This window comes from Pseudochaenichthys georgianus, chromosome 23 (assembly GCF_902827115.2).
Source record: "Pseudochaenichthys georgianus chromosome 23, fPseGeo1.2, whole genome shotgun sequence".
In the NCBI taxonomy this organism is placed as follows: Eukaryota; Metazoa; Chordata; class Actinopteri; order Perciformes; family Channichthyidae; genus Pseudochaenichthys; species Pseudochaenichthys georgianus.
In genome coordinates, this window is record NC_047525.1 from 15,425,137 (window position 1) to 15,447,017 (window position 21,881).

The 21,881-nt window shown below is 42.9% G+C and overlaps 1 protein-coding gene across 1 annotated transcript in view; it reads right to left on the bottom strand.

Moving 5' to 3' along the window:
- The window catches only part of LOC117468407 (NXPE family member 3-like), a 28,723-nt gene extending 14,477 nt beyond the window's left edge, over positions 1-14,246 (bottom strand). The window contains exons 1-3 of the mRNA XM_071201783.1: positions 14,178-14,246; positions 10,281-10,733; positions 9,871-10,166 (exon numbers count right to left, since the gene is read on the bottom strand). Coding sequence (XP_071057884.1) covers positions 9,871-10,166; positions 10,281-10,733; positions 14,178-14,246 — 818 coding nt within the window. The remainder of the gene's footprint in view (positions 1-9,870; positions 10,167-10,280; positions 10,734-14,177) is intronic.
- Between the last annotated feature and the right edge of the window lie 7,635 nt (positions 14,247-21,881).

The following is a 21,881-nucleotide window of genomic DNA, read 5'->3' on the forward strand; positions in this document are numbered from 1 at the left end:
TTAACCCATCAGATGACTATGCGCTATCAGTACGAGGTTTTTGCAACAGCTCAGATCAGTTGGAATGTGAGCAGTTTCTATTTTTAGGACCCCAGGGGTGCGCATTGCCTGTTAGGCTCACACCCACACAGCAGGCTTTTTATGCTGCAGACACGATCCCTCACCTCACACTAGCGGTCACTTCAGGAAGTGAACCTGAGGAAGGCTGCAAAAGCTCCTCACACACACACACACACACACACACACACACACACACACACACACACACACACACACACACACACACACACACACACACACACACACACACACACACACACACACACACACACACACACACACACACACACACACACACACACACACACACACACACACACACACACACACACACACACACACACACACACATAATCTAATTAACCTCGGAGAAGAACATTACATGCTGTATCTCTCTGAGCAACTTTCTCTCCCTCAAAGCACATTTCTTCATTTACAGCCACCTGCACCCACACAATATGGACCCCCTTCAGATTTTTCTGAGGTTCCGGCCACATTATGGGCTAAACACAAGAATCATGTGGGGTTTGTTTGTTCAGCCCCTCCACACAGAGTCACACTTAAAGCCAATGCCAGATTGCCAGCTATCAGACAGTACAATTTACCCCATAGAGCCATTTTGGGAATTGAAGGAGTCATCCAATCTCTGCTTGATCAAGGCGTATTAATCTATACGTCCAGCCCGTGTAATACTCCGATTCTGCCCATACCTAAACACAATCGCCCTGATGAGTGGCGTTTTATCCAAGATTTGCAAGCTATTAACGCTATTGTCATTCCAACAGCTCCTATAGTGCCTGACACTAATTCAATTCTTGCATCATTACCACCAGATTCGAAATGTTACACAGTAATCGATTTGTGTTCAGCATTTTTCTCTGTTCCTCTGCATCCAGACAGCCAGTATCTGTTTGCATTTACTTTTAAAGGTAAACAAATCACATACACGCGCCTCCCACAGGGGTATGTTGAATCGCCTACTGTGTACGCAGCAGCGGTTAAGAGTAGGGTTGGGTACCGAGAACCGGTTCCGGTTCGGAACCGGTTCCAACATTTCGATTCCAACGGCATCATTTAGAAATGTGAATTTCGGTTCCGCTTTTCGATTCCAGAGGAAATGTTTCTCGCCGCTCTCCGTAGCTTACTGCATGACTGCAGCGGGGCGGGAAATGTAGCGTTGTATCTACATTTCCCACAGTGTAACCTGGGACCAGGGCCGGCCCGTCGCACTGGCATTATAAATGTTCGCCTAGGGCGCCAGATCTGTGGAGGCGCTGCGCTGACAGCTCTGGGAGGGAAAACAAATGTTTTGACCGTTGGTGCTCATCCTCATTTTCGGCCTTGATGTAACAACATTCATAATTAAGTAAATGTAACACCCTTTTCACCCCGGTTACACTTTTCATTTTCCCTGTACGATGGGCGCTGCAAGTGATGAAAATGGGGGATGTTGGCTTATCTGGCAACCGCAGCTCACAGCCAAAGTGCGAGTGAACTAGGGAGAAAGGGAGGGCGCTGTTGTTATTAGCATCTGGTGCTAGCTGCTCTAACGGAAGAAGAAGATGTTTCTACAATGATGTGGAGGGAGAGTCCTCTCCAGTCAGACTGAGAGGCTGATAACTTCAGCTCAGTGAGGTAAAGGACTCTGAGTGTTTAGATAGTTCACTTTAGTCTAAGTTATCTCAGTGGGTCTCAAACGTTTTGATCACAATTTATGTAAACACATATTTCCAAGGCACTCTTTTATAATTATTGGGATAAAACAGGTTTGAAATCATTCCAATGTATACTATAGGACAGTAAACCAGACATATCGTTTTAAACTGGAGAGATAAAAAAATATGCATAAATAAAATAGTAAAATAAGATATGAATGAACAACAAAAATAAAATGCGTTACATGTAGGCTATTTGTTATTTAATTATTCAAATGTAAACCGATCTTTTTCATATGGGTGTTTAGAGTTGTACCCCCTAGATCTAGTCTCTAGTAATTCTGCGTGTGCACCAGATTGAAGCATTTTACTTCAAAATGTTCAAACATTTCTTCCCGGTATGCCTGAGAAGGCAGATATGCTTGTTTTTCTCAACAAGAACTGTTTTTAAAAGTTGGACTGTTGCACTGTTGTAGCTTCAGTGGTTCTCAGGTTAAAGTTACATAGCAGTGAATATAAACAGACTGATTCATGTGAATATTACTTTAAACTAACCTGTGTAAAAGTTTCTCGAATAAATGTAATTTTTTTGGTGGAAGAAGCATGTATCATTTTTTTACCCTGCCCCTCAAAGAATCGGAATCGAGAACCGTTAAGAACCGGAATCGAAATGTAGAATCGGAATCGGAATCGTGGAAATTCAAACGATACCCAACCCTAGTTAAGAGAGATCTGGACACTTTGGTCCTTACAGTACGCAGATGACCTGTTGTTAGCTTCTCCCAACATGGACGCATGTCGCATCGACTCCATTCTGCTCATGAAAAGACTTTCTGAATGCGGACACAGAGCATCCCTGGCTAAGTTGCAGTACTGCCAGACTGAGGTCACATACCTGGATCACATTCTGAGGGATGGACACCGACTCCTCTCGCCAGCAAGGATTTGAATTGAATTGAATTGATTTATTTAAAACAAGGGACAGTGTACATTAATCAACATATTAAAAACATGTAAAAGTACTCGAATTAGCCAAAAGGCTAGTTTTCATCGATAGTCCCTTTGCCAGATGGTGATAGACATCCTAAAAGCAATAATAAAAATACCACAACATTGTTATATCATTGTACACATTTACAATAGATTACATCACTGAATACAGATAGAAGCAAGTTACGATAATAAATAAATAAAACATTTACAATACACACTCATACACACACCTACACCCACACATCAGTGCTGACACTGTTGATTATTAATGAGCCATTTTATAACACTGTGCTTGAATGTGTAGTAGGATGAGGATTCTCTTATTGGTTGTGGTATTGAATTCCATTGATGGGATGCGTGGAATGAAAAGACAGCCTGGCTGAATGCGCTTTTCCTAAATGGGATGGTGCAGTCTCCCCTAGCCGCACCTTGGCTTTTGAACAAAGTGGCACCACCCCGCACAAAGAAAGACATGCTGTCTTTTTTGGGCATGGCTAACTATTGCAGACACTGGATATACGAGTACGCTGCTATGGACTCTGTCCTGCGTGCTGCCACTCTGCAGGCTGCTCCTAACATTGTTCAATGGTCTGAGGACATGCACACAGCTTTTCAGGACTTAAAGCGAGCCCTGACATCAGCTCCTGCCCTGGGGCTCCCTGATTACCATCAGCCGTTTCACCTGCACATCCATGAAAGGGGGGGATTTGCAACGGGCATCTTGGTACAGAAGCTTGGCTCTAATTTCCGGCCTGTTGCATACTACTCATCTCGACTCTCCCCTGTGGTACTTGGTATGCCTTCATGCCTGCGTGCAGTGGCCGCAGTTGCAATTGTTATCAAACAATCCTCTCCCATTGTACTGGCCAGTGACTGTGTAGTACATGTCCCACATGCAGTTTTGCATATTCTGAACACCTCTGCTACTCAGCATATGACAGCAGCAAGGCGATCTGGTTATGAAGCAATAATTCTTTCAAGCCCACACATCACACTTAAACGCTCCCCCCCCTCTAAACCCAGCTACGCTGGTGCCAATTCCAGATTTTGATATAACACATGACTGTGTCACAACGATTGACATGTCTTCTTCCCCCAGAACTGATATGTTGCAAACTCCTATCCCTAATTCAGATATGATTCTATACACAGACGGGTCTGCGAGCAGGCCGTCTGACACAGTACACTTAGCAGGCTATGCTGTTGTAAATGACAGGGAAGTTTTAGAAAGCCGGGCCTTGCCAAATGGCACGTCGGCTCAGGCCGCAGAGTTGTATGCTCTGCTGAGGGCGTGTATTTTGGCTAAAGATAGAGTTGCAACCATTTTCACAGACTCCAGGTATGCATTTGGTGTGTGCCATGATTTTGGTGTCTTGTGGAAAATGCGCGGTTTCTTAACATCGGCCGGTAAGCCTATTCAACATCATGCGTTAGTAGCTCAGCTATTAGACGCTATCATGCTCCCTACACAACTAGCAGTAGTTAAGTGTGCTGCTCACACAAATTCTGATGATCCTATTTGGCGTGGAAATGCGTTAGCCGACACCGCGGCTAAACAAGCAGCAGTTTCCTGCTCTTCTATGGTGCTCCAATGCCCCTTGACACAATCCGCAGAGCCCATTTCTTTGCCTTCCTTTAATGATGTCGCGGACATGCAAGCCCGCGCTGATGTTAAGGAGAAAGATTTATGGCTAAGACGAGGTTGTACACTTGATGCTGAGTCCAGCTTGTGGCTCCACCCAGATGGACGGATGGTCTGTCCACGTTCGTTCCTCCATGTTTTGGCACATGTTGCACATGGCAAATCACATGTAGGAAAAGGAGGGATGAATGGGATTATAAAGTCCCAATGGTTTGCTCCAGGCATTACACTAGCTACACAGACCCTGGTAGACAGATGCATGATATGCCAGCAGACAAGACGAAGAAGTGGTCAAATTCAGCATGAACACTTACCGCCCCCCTCGGGGCCCTTTGTAAATATGCAAATTGACTTTTCACATATGCCACCATGCCAAGGATTCAAATATCTTTTGGTAATAGTGTGCCAGTTCTCCAAATGGGTAGAGGCCTACCCTACCAGAAAAGAAGACGCTAGAACAGTTGTAAAGTGTCTTCTCAAAGATGTTATTCCTAGATTTGGTGTGCCCACAGGAATTAACAGTGACAGAGGTCCAGCATTCGTTTCTAAGATAACCCAGAGTCTAGCTACAGTGTTAGGGTTCAAATGGCAATTGCATGTTCCCTATCACCCACAGAGCTCAGGCCAGGTTGAGAGAATGAACTTGACTATAAAGGAGAAACTCACTAAAACAATGTTGACCACAGGACTAAAATGGGTAGACGCGCTGCCGCTAGTTCTGTGCTCCATCAGAAGTTCACCAAATGCAACGACAGGGCTTAGCCCACACGAGGTATTGATGGGAAGGGTAATGTTCGCAGGATCTAGCCCCCCAGTAACACCCCAAAAACTCACTCTTTTGTGGACAGATGATTACATGACTAACTATGTCAAATATCTAACTGAGATGTTGAGAAAGTTTCACAGGCAGGTGGCTGACAGGCTCCCCCAGCCGGGAGAGGAGCCCACCCACCCCTTTCAGATTGGTGATAATGTACTAATCAAATCTCTTGAAAAAGATGCTCTGTCTCCCAGGTGGAAAGGTCCTTTCCAGGTGTTAATAGTGACCAGAACAACACAGAGAGTACAAGGGAGACCGGAGTGGATTCACGCTACAAGATGTCGTCTCTCCCCTCTACCGGATGCTGGCGTGTGAAGGCAGTCATCATCATCATCGTCATGCTGGGTCTTCTGTACCTGGCCAAGGACGCCCTGCTAGATGGAGCTGTGGAAATCCCAACGACAGGTGGCGAGGGATCTCGCCCGTCTGAGGAAGAAAATAAGGTGCTCTTATCTACGAGCGCAGACGACTTGACCACTCAGGGCCCAGACCCTGAGGGCAAAACGACACCATCGGGCAAAAGAGTGCCTAGCGACAAGGACAGGTTGTATCCAATCACCACACAGACATTCAGTATGGTGCAAGAGACACAACGAGAAAGAAAAGGAGGAAGAATCAGGAGGATTGTCTCCCTCCCTGATCATAAATCAGAGACTGTTTCTTTTAACTGTCCAGCTTTAATATGTGATCCATCTAACTGTATTATTATATTTTATGTGTCCTTAGTTCACTCAACGTGGGAGATATATCCAATGGACCAGTACCGTGCGGATGGTGTCGCATCAAGGGGGGTGAGAATAGCACTCGACACCATTGAAGACATGCCCCCAGAACTGTGGTGTAGCACTAGAGAACAGGTTAAGACACTGATAAAGGATAAAGCAACATGTAGAGTGAGGAAACCAGATTACCAGGTTCCCAATCCAGGTGCTACTGCATGCAAACTGTCTGGACCAGATAGAAAAACAAATGTTCGATCCACTCCACTTAAACACTCAGGAGGTGATGTAGATTTTTCAAAAAAAGCCTTAATCACTCCTTTTAAACGAACTAAAACTAATTCTGCAGTAACTTTAATGTTAGACTACGCACATGAACGTAATATTAGCAACTGTTGGCTGTGCCAAAATATGCCAGAATCCATGCACTAACTGTTCGGTTAATTCCACAAGTCCAACATGCACAAAACAACCACACATGGCATCTTTGTTAGCTGAAGCATTAGTGACAGTTGTGCCCTGGTTTGGCTCCAGAACAGTGGACTCCGTTGAGGTTAAAATACATGATTGCACGAAACCAATACCCCTAGGCAATCCCCCTACACGTGACTGTTCAATATATGTTCCCCAATTGTAGTACATGAATGGAAGAATGTGTCCATCTGTTTCCAGAATGAAGCAGGATCTCACACCTCTCCAGATGTGGGACACAGCGACTGTAATACCATAGTGAGGGTAAAATTAGCCAGGATTCCCCTCCCACAGAGAGTTTACTTAGTTTGTGGCGACCGAGCGTATGGCTGCGTGCCGTATGACGTTTTTTATGGCACCTGTTATCTAGCCTACCTAATTCCTTTAATCCGTAAAGTAGAGGCAAATGAGATTGCAGCGATACTTCCCTCTCTACACAGGAACAGCAGGTCCATTACAAAAGAACAACAGATAGCGAGCCTATTTTTGCCTTGGTACGGCATTTATGTTAGTCAGCAGGAAATCATGGCATTATCCAAAGTAGTGGAAAATCATCCAAATGTATCTAACACAGCAATGTTAGCTGAACATAAAGAATTACAAGAAGTTAGGACAGTAGCACTACAGAATCGCATGGCGCTGGACCTCCTCTTAGCTGCCCAGGGGGGCGCATGTAAAGTAATTGGTGCGGAGTGCTGTTCCTTTGTCTCTGATGCCACACCGGAAGTTATGGATATGATTCATGATACGGCTAACGGGATAACAGAATTGCATGAAACTCATGGGTTTACATTTGGGGATTTAAGTGGAACCCTTGGATCCTGGGGAGCTGGGTTGGTTACATTTGTTGTTACTGTTGCAGTGTTTATCTTGGTTGTGCTAATCCTAGTGATTTGTTTGATCACTGTAGTTAAATTAGCCATACGCAGGGTTGCCAAGACTGCCCTCCAGGCCCCACAGAGGCTAGTGGGGTATTCTACTGTAAATGACACAATGTTGATGTACGACGCCGACCTCCCAGACCCATGGGTCTCCATGGCAGTTCCTGTACCATGGGTACCTCCTTTCAGCGATTGATAAATTGATTAAAGTTGACACTCAGAATAAAGAATAGATGTTTTGATTTTCCTTGAATAAAGAACAGATGTTTTTGATTTTTCCTTCCTCAGGTTGTTACAATAAAATGTCTGACTTTTCCTTTTCAGATTTTGAACGAATGTATTTGAATAAAATGTATGTAGTAAAGTGCCTTACTCTTGAATAAGTGTATTGAAGTAAACGTAAAGTAATGTTAAAGATTCAGGACACTGTACCTTTACAGATTACAGATTGATCGATTAATCACTGTGAGTGTATACTTTAACTGTGAATCTTAACTGGATCCCTTATGATTCTGATTTTATACCTCAATTGGATTTCTTATAATCCTACATTCTAATTGTGTTTTAATAAGTAATTGCCTTGAAGTAAATCTTTAAGATGTAAGCTGATTTTGAATTTGTGTTTGATGAATGAGATTAACTGAGTGATAAATGATAAAAGATCTTATTTTTGAAACATATATTTTACTATTATATTTTTGTATTGCATGTTATTATTGTGCTTTTTGACAAAATAAATCAAACACTGAAGAGAGATGATTTTTCTATTGTGGTTGTCTGTATCAACCATTGTGATTGACTGTTTCAATCTTATTCTGCTTTTGATGTAATTAATGTAATGGGAACCCACACAACTCTGAGGACGTTTTATCTGATTTAAGTAGTGACTGAAATATTCTTAGACTAACGTTAATTGGTTATCAATAAATTGATAAAAGGGAGGATCTGTGAAGGAAATATTTTAATGAGATCTGTGCAGGGGAGAATTTTAGTGTTTTCCTGTGTGTCCTGTCTGTAACTTGAACAGGGCAAAGGCCAAAAGGCCTTGCCTTCCTGTGGGGGAGTGTGACCAATGCGCAGATGGCTTTAACAGACCCGTCCTTTGTCTCTAATATGTCTGGTATCGATTAAGATGGAAAGCGCGCGAATATAGGCCACTCCTATATTCTCTGTGTAGATTTGCGCTGTGCTTCTGTGTAATCCTTAGTGTTGACTAGGTATCTATATGATGCAAGTTGTGTGGATATCTTGTGAACGCTCCGGCCGTGACTCTCAATAAACTCCGGTGTTTGATTTAAGCGGATTCCAGTCTTCCATTTCTTTCATTGGATCATTGCTGATCAGAAGTTTCTTTCACAGCCTCTACTGTGGTGAAGTCTGGCTACAAAGAGAGGTGATTCCAATAAGGGCACTTGTCTCAAACCAGTGAAGAAACCAACAGAACCCAGTAGAATTTAAAGAGTGGACGATAGCAGGGAAACAGTAACGAGTCTGAGTGATAGAAACTGACGATGTACAGAGAAAGAATCAGGCCATGGCATCCATTCGGATTACATTAAAACATGTGCCTATACAATCTACCTACCTGAGCCGTTTGGGTACTTTTGTATATGAATTTGTTATCTTTTATAATCATTTGTATTTTTCCAAGTTCTATGTTATTCTGTAGTATAAACAGGAGGGATATGTTGGAGAAATACTATTTTCTCCACTCTTTGGGTTGTTTTAATGCACTGATATCATGTGTGGCTCTGAACTGTGTATGACCTTGCAGCTGCCTCTTCTTGTGATAGGAGGAGGCAGGGCATTTCAGGTTGTTGATAATTATGAGAAGACAGACTTGCTGTCTCCTAAATATCTCAAGCGTCATCCTGCGTGAAGGAAGTACGTGACTCTTTCCAGAAGACGTCACAGATGACCCATCGCAGATGACCCGACTTTCCGACACCCGCGGGCCCGCGGCTGATAGTAGCGCCACCTCGATTTACGACTTTGTTGTTATCTCCTGTGTTTTGGACTATATAAGCCTGATGTTTTTTGCTGTTCCTTTGAGCAACATACCCCATGTGTGTGAGTTAACCCATATCCTTTGTATGTGATTTAACTCTGCTCCTTCTTGCAAGAATAAATTAGTTACCTGATCATTGATTCTCAACCTGGTGTCGAGTGATATTTTTCTAACAATTGTTAAAGCGAAATATCACACATTTGTCTCATTTACTTTACAGAGTGTATTCTGGAGCACACAACGCCCTCTGTCCTCACACACTCACAGCACACAAGGAAATATTCCCTCAAAGAAACCCCACAATTAAGGGATTAAAGGGAAAAAATAGAAGAACCTCAGGGAGAATGAGAGAAAGGTTACTTCGACATTCGTAGATGTTATGTGATCAAATTAAAACAAAAAATCCACATGAAAATAGTTTTTATATATCCTATAAAAAAATTGTTTTAATGAAGGTCAACTATGATTCAGGCTGAGTGGTTACATTTGTATTATCTTTTAATCTAAACAGCCTGTACTGACAAACTTCTGAAACTTCCAGCCAAGGAGATAAATAGGTAACACATGATATTTATGAGAAGTCACACAAATGATTTGCTTTGCTTTGCTTTGCTTCCTTACCCTTGAAAGAGCGTATCCTCCTTGGCCTTGAGGTTTTGTTTGTATCCTCCAAAGCTTTGGGTGATCCTTGCATCACAGCTCATGTTATTTGGCTTGTAGCAGAACCAAGGATCGCCGTTTCGACGGTCGGTGAAGTCGCAGATTGGCTGCTTGGTTTGACGCAGGCAGATGTTACAGAAGGTGGTTTGAGAGTGTGAGCCTGAGCGAAAGAGGCTACTGAAGAATATCCTATCAGGTTGTTCACGAGTTAACCTGTTCAGCACTGTGATAGCTTCACTGGGATGAACTAGCGTCACCTGATTGGGTAAAAAACAAGAGTTTTGTTGAAAATGTACAATTGGTGGCTAGAAATGGTAGACAAAGGACACACCTACAGCAAAATCACATAGAAAAAGATAGTTAAGCATCACCTCAACCTGAGCTGCTCCTTCCCAGAGTAAAGGAAAGACAGCAGAGTAGCTCCCATTGAGATGGTCCACCACTTGCCCAGCTACACCTGCACCAAGCGTTAGGTTGTGCAGCCGGGCTAATAAAAGGTCCCCACCAAACTTCTTGGGTTGTCCCTTGAAGTCAGAGATGACGATGCTGACTTCCAGCTGATCCCCTACGTGCCACTCTCCTCCTCCTCTCACTGGGAGAATGTAGAAAGTGCTGTGATCTGGATCACTGGTCAGCTCCAGGGAAAGAGGAGATGGTAATTCAGAAGTTTCAGGCCAAGCTACAGATTCTAGTAGCAGGCGTTCCTCCAGAGCATCCTCAGGGGACAATGGTGAGAAGTTGCAGATGCTGCGGACTTTGGGAAGTTCAGTTGTAGCTTTCAGATAGATGATGGTGGAGCTAATTTTAGGCTGAAACTTGAAGGGCTTGAGAGAGAGAGAGACATTCTTTTAGATTTTTTAAAACACTTTTATTGTGATGTTCAACAACAATGAACTTAATTACCTAGACATTTAGAGAAAATGTTTCTCGTTTTTTGTATTGTCCTTTTCACATAAAAACCGAGTTAATAATAATAATAATAAATAATAATAATAATAATAATACATGGGACTTTGATAGCGCTTTTCATGAAACTGAAAGACGCTTTGACAGAGAATTAAGAGGAGAAAACCGAGCTCTGTTGTTGTGTAATGTTTGCCTTTTACTATGTCCATAACTCAGCTCCTAACATTGAACGTCTAATATCTATTCGAGGTTCGGTTGTTCCATTCCAGGCTTCCAGGGGGGTATACTGCGAAGCAGGATTTTCGCTTAGCCGGCTAAATTCAGGGAAAACTCCGGCTTTCCGGTCATCCGAAGCTGGTTCTCTTTTTAGCAAGCTAGATCTCCATGGTAATATATGCTAAGCAGCTAACCTGGTCGGGACCAGGTTAGGTTGCAGGCTAAGAGCTCAACTCAGTGAAAGCACCGCCTGCTGACCAATCAGAGCTCAGTGTGCGGAGTTTAAAGCGATCAAGTCATATTACAGGAGAAAGGAAATACAGAAAAGCTGCCGTCGCAGGAAAGACGGCCGGCAAAAATCACCGACTGTGTGAACGTGAACTTTAATAGAATATCACCTCCATCTTCAGAGCAATCTGACTATTATAACATTAGCGTTAAGAAAGCTTACTTAAATATCGGCCATAACACATAAGTAACCGGATCAGAGTACATTAAGTACAGTCCGCGGCATATCACTTCATAATGTATCACATATCTCCTTATCTGAGTCAGCTGAGCCGTATCTGGCCGTGCAACACTCACAGTGTCACATACTGGATGCAGAAGTATTATTTTAAGCAACACATAAGTTGACGAAACACTCGAGACAAATGTAATTGAAGTCAGATCGTGTTTTAGACGGGCAGTGATATCATAAACCTGTTAATGTACGCATTCAAACACTTTTTCTGTTACCAGCTGTATTCACCTTGCAGGTGCAGCTATGTGGCTTTGATCCTGGATAAAGTGTTTAAGTCATGGATGTTTAAAGTTTAACTTCTTCATTTTTGACTAGTATTAAAGTTCACTTTTCATTCAGGAAGTATGACGCTGCGCTGTCAGTGCGCTTCTCCATGTTTGTGATTGGTCGAATGCTCCAGATACCACCCATTTTATGTGAACGCGCACCTAACTAGATAGGACACGGCTGGCTTGAGCGATCCACTTGATAACCAGCGTCGTAGGACAGTTTAGCGAGAGCGCGTATGTTTTGGATTAAGCCAACCGGCTAACTCAAACATATCCAGGTTAGGTTGAACCAGGTTCGTAGCATAGGCCCCTGATGTCTCTCTTTAAAGTTTCTCTTTCTTGACTGTATTTGGCACACTGCAGAATTACCTGTTCTACTGATTCCTCAACCTGGCAGTGTTCATATAATCCAGATAGATATTTTCCTTATGAATAATGTAATGTTTTTTTCAGTCTAGTATGTCCTAATCTAAGCCTTGTTAACACATTATCAAAATTGATGGTTCTTTTAACTGTCCTGACTGATTTTTGGCTGCAGTGCATATATATGTCGTCTCGGTTTTGTCCCAATTGTGTTGCCACTGTCACGATCTGTCTGTGTTGTGTTTTGTCTTGTCTAGATCTGTCTTTGGTTTTCTGTCTGCGTTGTGTTTTGTCTTGTTTAGATCTGTCTTTGGTTTCCTTTCTGTGTGTGTTCCCTCCTACCTGTTCCCTCCTACCTGTTTTCTTGATTGTGTTCACCTGGTGCCCCTGTGTTTTCTCCTCCCTCCTCACCTGTCTCTTGTATCCTTGATTAGTCCTATGTGTATTTAAGTTCTGTTTTTTCTGTCTGTCATTGTTGGTTCGTCGTTTGTCTGTGACTGTGTTCACCGGGGAGTGTTCTGTTTTTCCGTGTATCCTTGAAATAAAGGTATTTTCAGTGTTATCTGCATTTGGGTCCTGCTTGCTTCACTCACCAGTAACAGAATGAACCAACCAAAGATGGACCCAGCAGACAGCCTGTACGAGGTGACGTACAATCTAATCTGCTTTCAAAACAACTGTCAATATGCCTCCAGTAGTGAAGAGAGGCAGTCAATTATCTCAACGGCACGCCAAGAAGTAACCTCAAGGCCCTGGTTAAAGGAGTTACTACCTGAGTGGGTGGAGGACTTTTTCGGTAGCTTTGAGGTCAAACCTGTTTCCCGGCCTGCTAGCCCCTGGCATGCTAGCCCCCTGCCGGCCACAGTTCCCAACAAGGCTCCTTTTCAAGGACCCTTTCGCTGGGTCTCGTCTGGCCTTTGGAGGTCCTCTGAGCCTCCACAAGGCTTCAAGGCAGCATGGAAGGAAACGCAAGGTCAGGATTCCAGCCTCGGCAGCCATGGTTCCGGCTCCGGTCCTAGCCCCAGCAGCCATGGTTCCGGCTCCAATACTGGCCCCAGCAGCCATGGTCCCAGCCCCAGAAGCCATGGTTCCGGCCCTGGTTCCGGCCCTGGTTCCGGCCCCAGCAGCCATGGTCCCTCCTCTAGTCCCTTCTCTAGTCCCTTCTCTAGTCCCTTCTCTAGTCCCTTACCTAGTCCCTTCTCTAGTCCCTTCTCTAGTTCCCTCCTCTAGTCCCTTCCCTAGTCCCCTCTCTAGTCCCTCCTCTAGTCCCTCCTCTAGTCCCTTCCCAAGTCACTTCTCTAGTCCCTTCCCAAGTCCCTTCTCTAGTCCCTTCTCTAGTTTCCTCTCGAGTCCCCGCTCAAGTTCCCTCTCGAGCCCCCTCTCAAGCCACCTCTCAAGTTCCCTCTCGAGTCTCCTCTCAAGTTCCCTCTCAAGTCCCCTTACAAGTCACCTCTCGAGTCCCCTCTCAAGTCCCTACTCCATGTCCTGTGCCGTTGGAGGCCCCGCCGACTACTCTTCTGCCGGGGGTCCTGCCAACCCTATGTCCTGTGCCGTTGGAGGTCCCGCCGACTACTCTTCTGCCGGGGGTCCTGCCAACCCTATGTCCTGTGCCGTTGGAGGTCCCGCTGACGATTCTTCTGCCGGGGGTCCTGCCAACCCTATGTCCTGTGCCGTTGGAGGTCCCGCCGACAACTCTTCTGCCGGGAGTCCTGCCAACCCCATGTCCTGTTCCATTGGAGGTAGCGCTGAGAGTCCTGCCAATCCCATGTCTTGTTGCGTTGGAGATCCCGCCGTCACCTGTCTCACCGGGGGTCCTGCCAACTCCTGGTCCTCTTCCGTGGGGGATCCTGCCGAAGCCTGTCACACCGGCTCTGGTTCCTGTCCGGCCGACACCGGGTCCTGCCCGGCCTCCGGAGCTGTCCCGTCAGCGCCTTCCTGCCCGTCCTCCGGAGTTTTCTCGTCGCCGCCTTCTTCGCCCTCGAGCCCCGCACCCTGACTTTCTCGGCCGCGGCCCTCGGGCCCGGCCCCCTGACTCTTCCAGCCGCTGCCTTCGCCCTCATGCTCGGCCCCCTGAGTTCACCCGCTGTGGTCTTCGCCCCTCCATGGACTCTGCCTTGCCCCCGGGCCGTCCACCCGAGACCCCCTCCATGGTCTCTGCCTTGCCCCCGGGCCTTCCGCCCGAGATCCCTTCCGGGCCCTCCGCTGTGCTCCTGGGCTGTCAGCCCAAACCCGTCCTCCTGACCCCCTCCACCCACCCTGGCCCTAGTTTTGTGATCTGTCTTTGGTTTCCTGTCTGTGTGTGTTCCCTCCTACCTGTTCCCTCCTCCATGTTTTCTTGATTGTGTTCACCTGGTGCCCCTGTGTTTTCTCCTCCCTCCTCACCTGTCTCTTGTTTCCTTGATTAGTCCTGTGTGTATTGTAAGGAAATATTTGTATGTATTCATGCAAACTGTGAAGAAGCTTGAAAATGATTTGTGTAGAAAACTGGGCTGGTTTTGGGCCTGCTAACATGTGGTTTTTAGAGGACACAGGAAGAGGGGGAAGGTCAGGAGTTAACATACAGTCATCCCTGATGTGGGGTGTTGATGATAATTTGGGCAGCCAATCACTGGTCTGGAAGGGAGGCGCAGATAACTCCTCCTTGGGTCAGCGAGGGATATAGACAGAAACCCCGCTGTGTTCGGCCTCTTTCTCCTCTGGCTGGCTGGCTGGCTGGCTGGCTGGCTGGCTGGCTGGCTGGCTGGCTGGCTGGCTGGCTGGCTGGCTCACGTGAGTATCAGGTAAATGTGGGATCCCACAGAACTGTATGTAATTTGTACTGTATTGATTGTACTTGATTGTATTGCATTGTATATTACCATTAAAGTGGATTATTGTTTAACGGTTACTTGTATGATCTGGATTCCCTTCCTGTAAGATAATGGCTTGTGTAGGGACGCGAGGAGATTTGGAAATGCGGCCTAATTAACATTCATATCTCCTAACAGTATTTAAGTTCTGTTTTTTCTGTCTGTCACTGTTGGGTCGTCGTTCGTCGTGTTCTGTTTGTCCGTGTATCCTTGAAATAAAGGTGTTATCTGCATTTGGGTTCTGCTTGCTTCGCTCACCCGTAACAGCCACTCCTTAATGATGTTCTATTTCACTATGTTATTTGCCTTAGATGTACTGAGTGCAGTGTTGATTATTGACTCATGTTTAAGAGACTGCTTGGCTAATGTCTCACATTTTCATTTCCCTTAATTCCGCTGTATGATGTTATCCACATAAATGTTATTTCGATACTTCTGCTCCTTAATCTTTATGGTGTTTCATAAATATCATTCACATAATCCTGCCTATGATGGGATGTAATGAAGTGGCATTATTGCTGAACATAAATCTGAACAAAGAATAATCCTTTGGATGTATTCTCTTCTATCTCCTGTAATGCCTTGTGTCATTGCCATCAACACGACTGTGATCATAGATAAATGATCTGATGTTCTCAGTATTTTTGCACTTTAATGTTGGTTTGAGCACAACATCTTTTTTCTAATCAGCAACACCTGTGCTAACACATTACACTCAAACATAGAACATACACTGTGGATGGCTCATGCACAACACAAATCGAAAAATAACTCACCAATGTGTCCCATACGTGACGCTGAAAAAGAAAACATTTGTTTGCAACATTTCTGGAATTAAATTCATTCCTGCAGTTCAGAAATTTAATTTTATGGATACCCTTGTTTCTATTTATTAAACGATGTGCTTTTCCCCCCCAATCGAATAAAAGCATATGTAAAGAATAAATACCTGAAATGTATTTTGTAAAGATACCTATAATTTGGAAAAATGTATACTCATGTATGCGCTGTTGTTGAAGTAAGTGTAGCATAATTAACATATTGAAAGAAGAGAAAGATGAAAAACCAGTCTGACTGCAAGTTCATCTTATAGCTCGCAAATACCACTCTTCGTCTTAAACTAGAGGAGTGGCTACTATTTCGCATTTTACTGCAATGAAGAACATAAGCGTTATCCTGAGACACATTTAAAACAATCTCCTGAAACCGGACTAATGTTAAACATTTCACATTAAGTCAACCTTATTAGTGATCCTAGATAACATTTCTCACCTGGAAGTCCGTTCTATGAAGTGCATAGAGTAAAACCACGAGCAGAAGGAGAACGATGGTGAAACATTTGTTTCCTTTTAAAGAGAAGATCTTCATGATATTGTCCATGCTCCAGCCTGACACTGTGACCACTTCCTTTGGTACAGGATTAAATAATAAAACATTAATGCCTGGTTAATACAAAATGTAATCATAGAGTAAATTATAATTAGAAAAAGCCACTCTTACCTGCAGCATTAGAAACATGTATTTTGTTTTTACAAGAATAATTCTATGGTTGAATATAAACTCAGATTTCTACATAATAAGTATATATTTTTTCTTTTGGTACTTAATGTATATTTTATTGCACTTTTGCATGATTTAAAAAATTGATTATTTGTCAATCTTCTCGAGAAATTTAAAGTAGCATGACAATTGAAATAGTCAAAGTAAATGCAAGTAAAAAGAATACACGTTGACATTAGGACAAAAGCAGCATTTCGTTTTAAGTTGCCTTTAAAATGAAACCCCAAATTACTTTATTAGAGAGTATGGCCTTAGCTTAGCATATAGCTTAATTGGGAGATTATGGTAAGAAAGTCTTAGTGTGATCCTACACTTTAGTATGGGTTGATCTATCGGGACTGGGACTCAAAAACGGCCCCTGGACTCTGACCAAGCCCACAAAGAACGCGCGCATGCCTGCATACGCACTGTTATAACTGTCCCGGTAATTAACACTCTTAATTCCAGCAGGATAGCCAGTAACCAAGTCTGCATTGGTTTATGATATTATGTGGGTGATTCTTACAGTATTTACCTAAAGCTGCTTTATAGTATAATAAACAGCCTGTCCTCCTACAAAAAACGACCATATAGGTCGATTGTTCAGCAGCTAAATACGACCCAGAGACACGTTTTAAAGTGTAGCCCCTCTAGTGGTCGTGTAAGAAACAACATGCTCCTGTCGATTGCAAACGCTCCGGAGGGTCGTTTATTCACAAATAACCCTCTCTGGAAAATCCTAAATTGTGGAATAGTTTGGCCATTAAAATGCTTTTTTATTAGATTTCTAGCGAAGTGTATATTGTACTTTTATAATCCACGTCCAGTGGATGTGTAGGATCTACAGTTTGATAGATATACGAAGATGATTTGAGGTCTCGCCAGGAGAACGTGTACTGTATATGGGGCAACTTCCATGTAAAGTTAGCGTGGGTGAAAACAGTATTTCCGGTCTCGAAGTTTTCATAATAAAACCGGAAGTATTCCCCACACTGTCAAATGATTACGCAGTGATATCTCCATTACTCATCCACTAAAAAACATCAGTTTATCCTTGTTAATTACACAATATTGATTGGTTTAAATTGTGTACAATGCTTTTGTGTTTTTAACCTTCGATTCGGAGAAACAAATTGTTTTTTCGGAGTTTAGACACGACAGAGTTTCCGAAGACACTACACTACCCAGAACCCCCAGCTATCGTTTGGGACTACAACATCCGCCTTGCTTTACAAACCCCGTGATTAGCCCTCAAGCTCTGTGATTGGATATTGGAGTGGCAGTGCGACAAGGTTACGCTGTCAAACAGCTCTTTGAAATGGAATGGAACCACGCCAGACTATCCAAAACTGGACTTGGACGGGTCCAGCCCCCGGGTCCAGCCCCCGGGTCCAGCCCCCGGGTCCAGCCCCCGGGTCCAGCCCGGCCCTCCCCCCCAGAATTACACTTGCTGGCTATTGTGTGTTTCGCAACATGTTCTATGGCACGTCTCTACTGGGAAATGTAGTTTTAAAAGACGTTTTCGTATTTCCCACAATTAGAAGTTGCCAGTATTAAACTGTATACATCCCTGGAGGTTTAGGGGATACGAAACACATTGGTGTTATCAAATTTAAAACATATAATTAATACATGGGTGAAAATTGCTTGTGTCCATAATGGGCAGCATTAATATACCCACATGACAGCTAAGGTCAGAAGAGCTTTATTTAACAGCTGGTCTTATGTCTGTGACCCCTCCTGTTGTTAATTGATAAGCCTGAAACATGCACTTGTCAAGGTTCAGATGCACATTTAGCAAATATGGCAGTAGCCATCGATCATCTTAAGATAAGATACTTTATTGATCCCAAGTTGGGAAATGTTTTTGTTACAGCAGCATGTACTACTTTGTTCTACTCCACTACAATTCAGAGGTTAACCTGGTATTTTTACTCTACTACATTTATTTTTGTTACTTTGCAGATTCTGATTAATGATGTGAAATATAAACGACCCTTAAATCAGACTTTAGTTACACCTGAGTAAAATGCAGCCTTATCAGTTTGTCTGTTTTGCACATCCTCCTGTTAATGTCTTTGGACGTCCTGCACTAAACTGTTTTATTGTAGAGATCACTACAGTATCTTCTAGATATTTTCCATTCTATATTTCTATCATTGACCCCTATTTTGTATGTAGGCTACTCTTAATATTTAAATGTTTTCATCAATAACTAAATAAATATAACTTATTCAACAACTACATTCAATAACGTGCTTTAACCACTAGGAGGTGCGGTTTAGACCAGTGGTCTAGTTAATAAAACATAATAATATCGTACATAATATGACTATTCACTTTATTGTGAGTTTAAAACAGAACGGTAAAGGAAAATACAGTTTCAGTCTCTCGATGTGAAGCTTATGCATTGTACCATGAACCTCTATAGACCTGTAACAGTCAACTGCATGAGGAGTTGGAAAGGTAGTTCAGAAAATCAGTAATATCTTTAAAAACTACAAAAAAGTCCCTTTCGATCAGCTGTGCACCGTTATGGTGTAAATACAGACTATCTACTAATTGGATCAAATATAAAAGTCAGCCGAATTAGTGTTGATACTGCAAGGAGACGTATTGTGTGAAAAGAAATGGAAGATGTTGTTTAATTGTTGATATATTTATGGTTCACGTCACGTATTCAGTTTTGGCGGCATCTCTTCCAGTTTGTCAAAAGGTCTTCTGATCAGGGCTCTATAAATACATATCTAGGGCAGATATGTAATATTTAATGCAGCCGAACCGTGTATTACAATGCCATTATGTGATGACTTTCAAAGAGAAAAGCAAGAACACTCGGAATAAAGTATTATTATTATTATTTTTAATGTTTTCCGATTTCATATCACATAAACACCATATCCCGACGTGCATTGTGGCGTGATTTATCAAAACCTCTGAAAAAAGAAATGTGTCTCTCAGAATCGAAAGAGAAAAACCTATGGGAAAAACACAAAAGCATTGTACACAATTTAAACCAATTAATGTCGTATAATTAACTAGGATAAACTGATGTTTTTTTAGTGGATGAGTAGTGCAGATATCACTGTTAAATCATTTGATCATTGGTTTTATTATGAAAACGGCGAGACCGGAAATACTGTTTTCAACCCGTAACTTTACATGGAAGCTTGCCGCATATACACGTTCTCCTGACGAAACCTCAAATCATCTTCGTAATATCTATCAAACTATAGATCCTACATATCGACTGGACGTGGATTCTAAAAGTACAATATATACTTCTCGCTAGAAATCTAATCATAAAGCGTTTTAATGGCCAAACTATCCTACAATTTAGGATTTTACAGAGAGGGTTATTTGTGAATAAACAACCCTCTGTAACGTTTGCATTCAACGGGAGCACTCGAGGCCGACAATTTTAAAACGTAATTATAGGTCGTATTAAGCGCTTGAACAAACGACATATTTGGTCGTAATAAGGGCTTAAAACAATCGACCCATTTGGTCGTATGAGTTGGAGGACTTGTTGATAATAAACTCCTTCAGTTAATGAAATCCCTGCAGCATGTAGTAGAGCCTCCACAAAGAAAGAATGACACACGAGTAGATGTGCCGCAGGAGCGCGCACAGAGCAGTGCCGGTTACGCACAGTCTGGCACTGTTTAACTTCATTTGATCTGATTACAATGCAAACAGGTTTGGAATAACCACTCCTAACTCAACACACACATATTATCGGTAATTACCATGATGTGCTTTTATGATGAACGATACGTTCACCAGGGCGTACCAGCCATGGACACGCAATAGCCAGCAGCAGCGGTGCACAATGCCTTGTGAAATCATGTTAGCGAAGATTTTTTAACTTGGTACCAAACATAGCTTTCACGCTGTTGCCTCTCAGCGTCATACTAATGGTGATGTCACTTGGCACAAAATGCTGTACACAAATAAAAACTGTTATGTTCTTGTCATCAATTGAAATTACTTACTTATGAAAGAATTCAGAATTCCCTAAGCCCTAAGGTGTCCCCTTTTTGTGAAGAAATAAGAAGCGTATGAGACATTGGCAAATCATGGCTATCCATTTAGTTGTAGCCTACTGGACACAAGATACCTTTCAAGGATTTGTTAAATAATTTGAGACACAGTTTCATGAGTGCAGTCCTTTACTTTCCACACTGATGACTATTTAAAAATGATTTCAAGTTTTAATATGTTTTGTTATGATTTTGCAACACATCCTCACTCCCAGGTCGGCCTATGTTGACGTTATGTCAAGTCCCCTGTGTTGGCTTTTTCCAACGCAAGGGGGGGGGGCCTTAGAGTCCATTTTCAACGCAAGGGGGGGGGCCCTTAGCGCCCTCAGCTTTCCGGGATGTCCATATGCTTCTATGGACGCTCATGGAAGCACGGCATTCGTTTGTGTCGACTGCCCTTAAAGGCAATGTGAGCGTCCATTCTCATTGGATAACGGAGAATTGTACACCCGGAAGTAAGTATTCCCCTTACTGTCGATTGATTTTACAGTGATATCTGCACTACTCATCGACTAAAAAACACCAGATTATCCTTGTTAATTACACAACATTGATTGGTTTAAATTGTGTGCAATGCTTTTGTATTTTTCCCCTTCGATTCAGAGAAACAAATCTTTTTTCGGAGTAAAGGATGGCAGAAGACACTACACTACCCAGAATCCCCAGCTATCATTTGGACTACACCATGTGCTCTGTTTGACATCATGTGATCTTCAAATTTCTTCCTGCAGAAAAAAAAACATGGCCGAACTTCGTTTTATTCTCGGTGTAAAATGCCTATTTTAAAGTTAGCTTGGCCATTAAAATGCGTTTTGATGTCATTTGATGCGAGAAATATGAGTTGTTATTTCAGATTATGTGTGCAGTGGATATACATGATCTTTAGTTTGCTCGTTATTACGAAGATTACGTCAGGAAATTGCGTCCATAACGTTTTCATTGTTACCAAGGTGGTTGCTAGGGACGCTGCTATCGATATTATTTCTGTTATGTTGTGTAACTGTTTAATGGTGTTATCTTTATTGCTACCCCCTTCCCCGTCAATGTATAGTGTTGGTCCACAGTGCAAACATATTAGTTTAACAAAATCCGCATCTAAAGATAGCCTACGTTATTTTCCCCTGTGCAATTCCAGTCTCACATCTCAGAGCACATCGTCATTAACAAATACCGGAAACAGACCGAAAACACTTTATTTCGAGTGTGCTTGCTTTTCTCTTTGAAAGTCATCACATAACGGCATTGTAATACACGGTTTGGCTGC